At 49.4% G+C, this 8852-nt stretch overlaps 1 protein-coding gene across 1 annotated transcript in view; it reads right to left on the bottom strand.

Annotated features, from left to right (window-relative positions):
• LPCAT1 (lysophosphatidylcholine acyltransferase 1) overlaps positions 1-8852 on the bottom strand; it is a 75545-nt gene that overhangs the window by 35756 nt on the left and 30937 nt on the right. Inside the window, exon 3 of the mRNA XM_006872376.1 lies at positions 230-444. Within this exon, the coding sequence (XP_006872438.1) occupies positions 230-444 (215 nt within the window). The remainder of the gene's footprint in view (positions 1-229; positions 445-8852) is intronic.

Below are 8852 nucleotides of genomic sequence, written 5' to 3'. Positions count from 1 at the left end.
GGTGGGACCTGGCTGAGCCTCAGCCCTGCTGCGTGCTGGTGGGACCTGGCTGAGCCTGAGTCCTGCTGTGTGCAGGTGGGACCTGGCTGAGCCTGAGTCCTGCTGTGTGCCGGTGGGACCTGGCTGATCCTCAGCCCTGCTGTGTGTGTGCATGAGCTGGTTGGAGCCACAGGGAACTGGGTAGGGTGAAGGAGGGGGGGTGGGTCAGGGGTGTGGTGTGCACACTTACTTCCCCATACCGGGATGTTCCTGCTCTCTGCCTTCATCACAATGGACGACATGGTCATGGTCACAGGAATGGCATCGAAATATGAGGAGTGTGGCGCCAGGGTCAGGATGGTCGCCTCAGTGGGCAGGGCCTGCCGCCCCTTCACGGCCACCCAGTGGAAGCCTCCGGCAAACCACATGGTCCGCATGATAGCCTTGAGCAGAAAGTCCACGACCCTGTAAGAGAAAGTAGTACTGTGAGTCCCTGGGGCCAACACTGGGACTCACGCCACCCCGTGTCCCCTCTGTGGGTGGTCAATGTGAATCCTGAAGACATTGGCCTGAGGAGCCCAGTTTGGGGATCTGTACAAAATGACCAAGCAGCAGGAAGGTCCAGACCAACCAGCATCAGCAAAAGCTGTTTACCGAAATGTCCACTTTGGGAGGAAAAGCGCTAATGACCACGCATGCTTTCTTCTGACTCTCTAAGCTAATGTCTTCTTCTTTCATTCATAGATTGTGATTGCTCACTGGACTGGTCTCTGTATGTGGCCCGAGAGCATTCATACAACACTGGGTGTTGGAAGAACAACAGGCGATAGAGGCTAAAGTGACCAAGTACATGGTTTTATACTAAGATCTGCCAGGTCTCATATCCTGGTCTCATATCCCATGGGACGTCCAAAGTTCCTGGAGCCAGGCATCATGCTAGTAAAACAAGCCCTTTCTGGACGAAATGAGAAGACAATATGTTTGGAAAATCAAGTACAGAGCCAGCTTAGATAACTTGGGTCAGTTCCCTATTAGCTTCTTTCTAAAACATGATAATTTAAGTGTCTCAGTCTGTGCGTGCCCATTCATGGGAATCTCTGAAAAGCTACAAATCAGACCATCATTCAGCACGCCATCGGAGCAACCACAAGATGTACAAATCCCAGTTCCCAGAGGGAAGAGTTCATCTTTATAAAGAGTCAAATCTCACTAAGTGGTTGATCAGATTGCACAAAACCGCTGCATAGCAGAATAAGAGACTAGAAAGTTAACCAGAGTGATTTTTCTCAAGTGGCTGAAAAACACTCTCTCAAGAGAGTGGGGAGTCCTAACACGGTCCCTTTTGGATGTCCATAAGCTCATTTTTGGACATTTTTAGTGTGAAGAAAATAGCACGCATACAGAACCAGGCACTGTAAGTAAGATGTATGGTGAAACACACTCCAAAGTCCTGTTGATGAATGAACCAAGAGACAGAATACATCTTTACATCTGGCTCCTCTGAGCATCCCATCCCAGGGGTCACTGGGCCAGCAGTCATAGCTGTTCCTCCTGGCCCCCCGGTGGCAGCTATACAGAACAACAATTACCTGGATGATAAACACGTGCCACATGCTTGGGACTCTGGGGATCACGTTTTAGTTCTCAACACTAATTTGGATCTTCAGCAGATCAGTCCAAAGTGTAGGGAGCCTCAACTAAAGCCAACTTTGGGATCTGGGGGAAATGTAATTTAAGAAAAAGCACCTATGGTTTAAGACAGCAGATGTTGGTGTTGGATACCATCATGCTGATAACTGACTCACGGTGATCCCAGGCAGAACAGAATGACACGCTGCGCAGTCCTGTGCTACCCTATGATTGGGTACTGATCGGATCAGAAAGTAGATCGCCAGACATTTCTTCCTTGTCTGTCTTAGTCGGAAAGTTCCATTTACACCTGCTCAGTTATTATTGTTGCTGTTAAGTGCTGTGGAGTCAGTTCTGAGTCATAGTGACCCTGTATGGGGTATCAGAAAGCCTCAGCTTTCTCCTGTGGAGCGGCTGCTGGGCTCGAAACATAGGCTTTGTGGTTCACAGTCCACTTCAGCTGTCACAGCAGTATGAAATTGTCCACTGGCAGACAGGTGGGGACAATGTGCATGACCTTGGAATCACACCTGTGTCTTCTGCGTGGGAAATGAGAATTGAGACCCAGTACCTGCCTCCTTCTCTAGGGAGACCCCCACATCAAAAGGGAATGCAACAGACAGTCCTCCTGCTGGAGCGGATCTCTGGAAGAAGATGGGCTGGGGCAGTGGGTCCTGGGGAGGGCCCTGTGTACAGTGATATCCGGTTGTAGAGCTTGGTGGACAGCACAGGTGGGGGCAGCTATGTGCCGTGGAGTCGGTTCCGACTCACCACGACTCTGTCTGTATAGGGTTTCTGAAGCTGTAAACCTTTACGGGAGCAGAAAGTCTCATTTTTCTCCCGTGGAACAGCTGGTAGTTTCCAACTGCTGACCTTGTGGTTAGCAGCCCAACTTGTAACCACTACGCTACCAGAGCTCCTTGATGATACAGGTATGCATGTTCTTCATGTATGCTGTTTTTCACAGTAAAAATGTAGACAATAAAAGTTGACAGCGAGTCCCTTGATATATAAAACCCAAACCCAACACAAATGCCAATGAGGTGATTGGGAGTCATGGAACTGTTCCCTGGGGCATCCACGGCTGGACCTCTCTAAGAGAGCAGACAGTCTCAGTATCCTCCCATGGAGCAGCTGGTAGGCTTGAACCACTGACCATGTGGTTAACAGCCCGGTGCTTAACCCTAACCCTCAGTGCCACTAAGGCTTCTCAAGTTACATACGGAAGGAGAAGCAAGGTTGAGGAGGAGGTGGCAGGAGGAGGAGGTGGCAGGGGGATGAGAAGTCAGCCCCAGGAGGACAGGTGAAGAGGCAGGAGGAGGCTGCAGACCTGGAAACGTGGGGTCTCATTCCCATCTTACATGAAGAGACGCACCCATCAGAGGAGGAGGGAGACCGCCTGTGGCGTCATCCAGCTCTGCCTGCAGGTCTGTGCCCTCACACTGTACAGTGCGGGGTACAGGGGAGGGGAGTACCTGGAAGATGGGTGATGTGGATGGACCCCCCCCCCACACACACCTGGAATGAAACTGCCAAAGCAGCCTTAAGCAAAGGGCTTCAAACTGGTTCTGCCCACATTAGTCACGGTCACAAAGTGCCCCAAGAATGGGCAAGATCATGGGCTGAGTCCTGCTAGAAACATAACCTCCTTCATAGAAAACAAGGGCAACATGCACACTGTGTAGCAACCAAATCTCTTGATGGACAGGGCCCCGCTCAAAGATGGCAGCCGAGCATACTACCCTGAGTGTATGGTGCTCCCCACAGTCCTGGCAACAATCCAGCAACACGACACGTCTCCCACACCAGGACTCTGAGAAGGCTCTCTATGCTATGCCTCTTCCGAATCTCCCATTATGAGGCTTTCACGGTCATCTTTCCCATCCCCGGATAAATTCACGTTTTCCAAATCTACGTCTGTGATGCTGAAGGTTTTGTGTCATCTTGACTGGACCTGAATTCTCGGTGGTTTAGCAGTTAAGAGGTGGTAAGGATCTCCACAAGGAGATTAATGCTGCAATTATCCCCCCATCCCCCCGTGACCTGATGTGATCAGGTGTAATTATCCTTTGCTTTGTAAAGCCTTACTTCTATGATTTTCAAAATCACCAGCTGCTCCTTGGAAACCCTGCACAGGGTCGCTGTGAGTAGGAACCAACCTCGACAGCATTTAACAACAATGACAACAGTGATATTAAGAGATGAGGCTTTCTGCTCCCGTACAAATTCACAGCCTTGGAAACCCTGTACAGGGTCACTGTGAGTAGAGCTGAGTTGAGAGCTCTTAACAACAACATGATGATGCTATTAAAAACAGATGCAATCTACAGGATTAGGTGCTATCCTGAACCAGTACCTACTGAGATGTCAAAGAGATTATTAGACAGGCAAGCCGAGCTCAGAGGCACCTACTGCCAAGAAGGAAGAGCCAGGAGTCCCTGCATGTGAAGCTCCTAGATCCTGGGGGGAAGACAGATGCAAAGACACATGGAGAAGTTCAAGAAAAGAGGGGCCCACAGATGCTAAAAGGAGACAGGCACCTTCCCCCAGAGCTGGTGCTCGGAATTCAGACTTGCGGTCTCTTTAAATTGTGAGAGAATAATTTTGATTTGAGAAAGCCCTCCACCTGGGGTATTTCTATTAAAACAGCACTACAGAACCAACTCCACGGCAGCGGTTACGAATCGGGCTGCGAGACTTAAGGTCAGCGGTTCGAAACTACCAGCCGCTCCGCGGGAGAAAGATGAGGCTTTCTACTCCCGTAAGGATTTACACCCTGGGAAACCCTGTACAGGGTCGCTATGGGTCGGAACCGACTTGACAGCACTTAACAACAACAACAACAACAACAGAACCGACTCCATGGCACTTAGCAACAACAACAACAACAACAACAACACAGGACTTCGTAATTAAGACAAGGTCTGTTTGCTTTCACTGAACCAGGGAGCAGTGATTTGAAGCCCTGGAAAGGGAACCCCTCTTTCAAAATTGCATGCATCTTACAGGGACAGCTCACGGCCCGCCACCACCAGCTGGAGCTTAGCTGTGACTTACCAAAAGCGTGGCACTGTTTCCACGATACTTTGCGTTTTGGACGTCACTTACAGTAAGTGCCCTTTGCAACACCATGCCTCTTTACACTGAGACCCCAAGGTGTTTCTCGCACATTTCTATAAAGATCTCAGTCCTGGGAGGTATAAATCACTATCATACTGGTGTGGCGCTATGGGGTCAGTACCAGCCTGCAAACTACAAGGTCAGCAGTTCAAGCCCACCAGTGGCTCCTCAGAAACCTTGTAAGGGTCCTTGTGAGTCGGAATTGACTCAATGGCACTTAACAACAACAACGTGCTTCCAAAATACTGATGTGGACGAGTTATACTCAAAACATGAACTCAGAAACAGAGAGTATCCCTTCCTGGCACTTGCTACTGTGAACTGAGTCGTGAGAAAGAGGCTGAATGTTCTGAAAGATGAACGTCTGTGAAGCAGGTAAGGAACGTAGACAACCTGTAAGTTCACTGCAACACCAGAAAGCATAAATGCAGACAAGCTCCCTCTTTGTTAACCTGGAAAACAACACGCTGCTAGTTTACAGGGAGACACCAATCATATGGAGCCCAAGTGACCTATTCACATACAGACTCCAAATTTCTCTCACTGAGAGACGACAGAGATGGAACAGAGATTCTGTCTACTGCCACGGACCCAGATCTAGCTACGAGGGACCCACACCGAGCTCCTGTCGTCAAAGGTAAAAGCCTCAAGTCCCAAGATTTGGACTATGGCCAGAAAATGCACGGTCTCATTATTCATTCTGATTCTCAGGTTCGAACGAACCCTCTGAGGCCTCCCTTGTGTGCCTGACCACTTTGCAACAAACTAAAGTTTATGCATGTCAAATCTGAGGGTCTATTCATTTTTAGGGTGAAATTCTACACGACAACACAAACTTAGACTCAGCATGAATTCCCTTTTAACCAATATCAATCTCTTCCAAAGTGCATCACATGAAACCACTAAACTTAGCCACAGCTGCTCTTTAGCAAGAGTGCTGAATACGCACTCAGACTTTCAGTTCTAAACCTGCCCTTTCCTAATCTCTGCCTTCCAAATCTCGGCACTTTTTGGTGGTCTTTCTGTCAGAAGGGTCTGCTGGGGAATGTGCGCTTCCTCATCCCTCAAACACTGAGCCCAGGGCAGGGACTGAGTTTTTCATAAATGCTGCTGAAAAGAAGTGCATTTAAGAAGTCTGTACTGGGAACACAACCAAGTAGAGAAGAGACTTGGAATGACATGCAGGGCAGCACACATGGACAGACACATGGAGCGGTGCACGTGCCAAGCACACACAGACACGCGGTGTGAGACATACACAGGGCACACACGGGCAGATATGGCATGGCAAGCACATGTGGAATGCCATGTGGATAAAACTCCGCTAACTCCAACACTGCGTAGTACAATAGGACCCTCCCCAGGTGCCCATGACCTAGAGAAGCTCGAGGAACCTAGCATTTGTTGGGAGCAGTTTACCAGATAATCTGAGCAAACCAAGTAAATTACCACAGGGGAGGACAGCAGCCCAGGGCCAAAGGAAAGCGGAATCCCAGCTGGGAGAGGAGGGCTCGTCCAGGAAGAGAGGGGAGAAGCTAGAGAAGCTGAGAAAACTGCTCAGGGGAAGCATTCACCGCCATCACTACAAACCAGGGCTTCACCAAGTTGCCAAGAATCTGTCAAAACAACAAAAGTCTCTGCTTTCTAGTCTCAGCTTCCCAATTGAGCAAAATGGAAATTCTGATTCTAATTTAGCCTGGATTTTGTTGATGATATAGTGATACCAAATTCATATCTTATGATTAAAGCAACGCTATAAAAAGGAACCTTAAGGGAACCATAAGGGAATTGAAAAATTCTAAAGGTTCCAACACTGCTAGACAACCAGAGTTCACACTGTGCACTGAGCACAAGTCTGCACACTCACGAGTACACACACACACTGCTAGACAACCAGAGTTCACACGGACCAGATACTCAGCACAAGTCTGCTCATCACAAGCACACACACACTCACACCTGCACATGCACTCATGCACACTCATACATGCAAATGCACATACACTTACACCAGCACTCACTCACTCACACCTGCATACATTTACACACTCATACACCCACTCACAAATACACTCACACACCCACATTCACTCATACACCCATACTCAGCCTCATGTACCCATACACACACAAGCGCACTCATACATTCACACCCACACCTCACACATTCACACACTCACTCACACACCCACACACTCACTCCTCACAATCATTGAGGAAATCCTTCCTGAGTAGCCCGATGACACAGACACTGTGCCGGGACAGATGGCCGGACGCCTGCGGATGGAAAACTGCTGTGGCCCTTTGAAGATGCTCAGAGACGTGCTCCCAGCTGACTGGGACACAGCACGAGGAAAGGCGTGAAGACCTGGCGTGAGAGTGCCACCAAGGCACTAAACACTGCCACACGGTGTGGCCACCAAATGCCCAGATATCATCTTACCCCCTCCCCACACTGTCTCCCACACACACGTGGGTCTCAGCCAGAACCAGGTCCAAGAGAGACGCCAGCTCTTTGCCACCTGCCTCTCTCATCTGTGTCCACACCAACACACACACACACACACACACACACACACACGCACACCAGATAATTCCAGGGAAGTTGTACTGGGAACCTGCTGACTCACAGGGCCGAAAGGCACTGCCAGCCACACATGGTGCAGAAATGGTTGGAGGCATGGTGATGTTCCAATAAAACATTTACAGGAAGGGGTGGGGGTGGGTGTGGGGGGCATCTACTCCATGGACCAGACAGACGTAGACTGCTGAACCCATTGAGCCAAAACTCTGAATCATTTTATTTCTGACTAAACTGGTTCAGGGACCCTTTATGATTATTATTAGCACACAGAAAGACTGTGTTGTCAACGTTTTGGTTTCATGATAGGAATTATAGGTTTGAAGACCCTGAAAATACTTATAGACCTCGACTACTTGTTTACTAATAAATAGTATGTATCTTCAGTTAAAAGAGTAGCTTTAGGAATGTAAATGTAGCAACAAGATTACTGTGACTTTTATGTAAGTTTTGATTATGTTTTGGCCTTCATTTGACCTCAGTGAGGACATATAAGGAGAGAGCTTCAAAAAGTTCCAGCAAAACTTCCATTGTCTTTAGATTCCATTTTCCACGAACTTTCTGAAGCCCCTTCCAGTTCACAGCATGTCCACTGACAGATATAGCACAAACCCCATAGCTCTTTCTGGAGTTCATTCTAACTTGGTGACTCTCTGGGACAGAGTAACCTGCTTCACAGGGTTTCCAAGGTCATCAGTCCTCATGGAAACAGAATGCCACATTGCTCTCTCAGAGTGCTTGAGGGGTTCAAACCACTAGCCCTTCAGTCAGCAGGGCAGCACTTAACCCACTACACCACCAGGGCTCCAGCTAGACACAGTTCAGTTATACTTCATGAAGGGAGCAGGGAGCGTTGCAGGATAAACTCTGGACTGTGAACCATGTTGGCAGTTCGAGCCCACCATTCACTCCATGGCACAAAGTTATGAGGCTTTTTGCTCCTGAGAAGATTAACAGCTTTGGGAACCCTATAGGTAGGGTCAATATGAGTCGGGACCAACTCTATGGTGCTAAACAACAAGGAGAGCAGGGATTAGATGCATGAAGCTTGGGGCAGAACACTACATTCCAGAGCCTACAACTAGGGGCAGGTGAGTGGCGGACAGGACAGGTGAGTGGGGACAGGACAGGTGAGCGGGGATAAGGGATAGGTGAGTGGGGATAAGGGACAGGTGAGTGGGGACAGGACAGGTGAACGGGGACAGGACAGGTGAGCGGGGATAAGGGACAGGTGAGTGGGGACAGGACAGGTGAGTGAGGACAGGGACAGGTGAGTGGGGACAGGACAGGTGAGCGGGGATAAGGGACAGGTGAGTGGGGACAGGACAGGTGAGCGGGGATAAGGGACAGGTGAGTGGGGACAGGACAAGTGAGTGGGGATAAGGGACAGGTGAGTGGGGACAGGGACAGGTGAGTGGGGATAAGGGACAGGTGAGTGGGGACATGACAGGTGAGTGGGGATAAGGGACAGGTGAGTGGGGACAGGACAGGAGAGTGGGGATAAGGGACAGGTGAGTGGGGATAAGGGACAGGTGAGTGGGGA

This window comes from Chrysochloris asiatica, unplaced genomic scaffold (assembly GCF_000296735.1).
Source record: "Chrysochloris asiatica unplaced genomic scaffold, ChrAsi1.0 scaffold00195, whole genome shotgun sequence".
Taxonomy (NCBI): domain Eukaryota; kingdom Metazoa; phylum Chordata; class Mammalia; order Afrosoricida; family Chrysochloridae; genus Chrysochloris; species Chrysochloris asiatica.
This window is presented reverse-complemented; position numbering and strand designations above follow the sequence as displayed.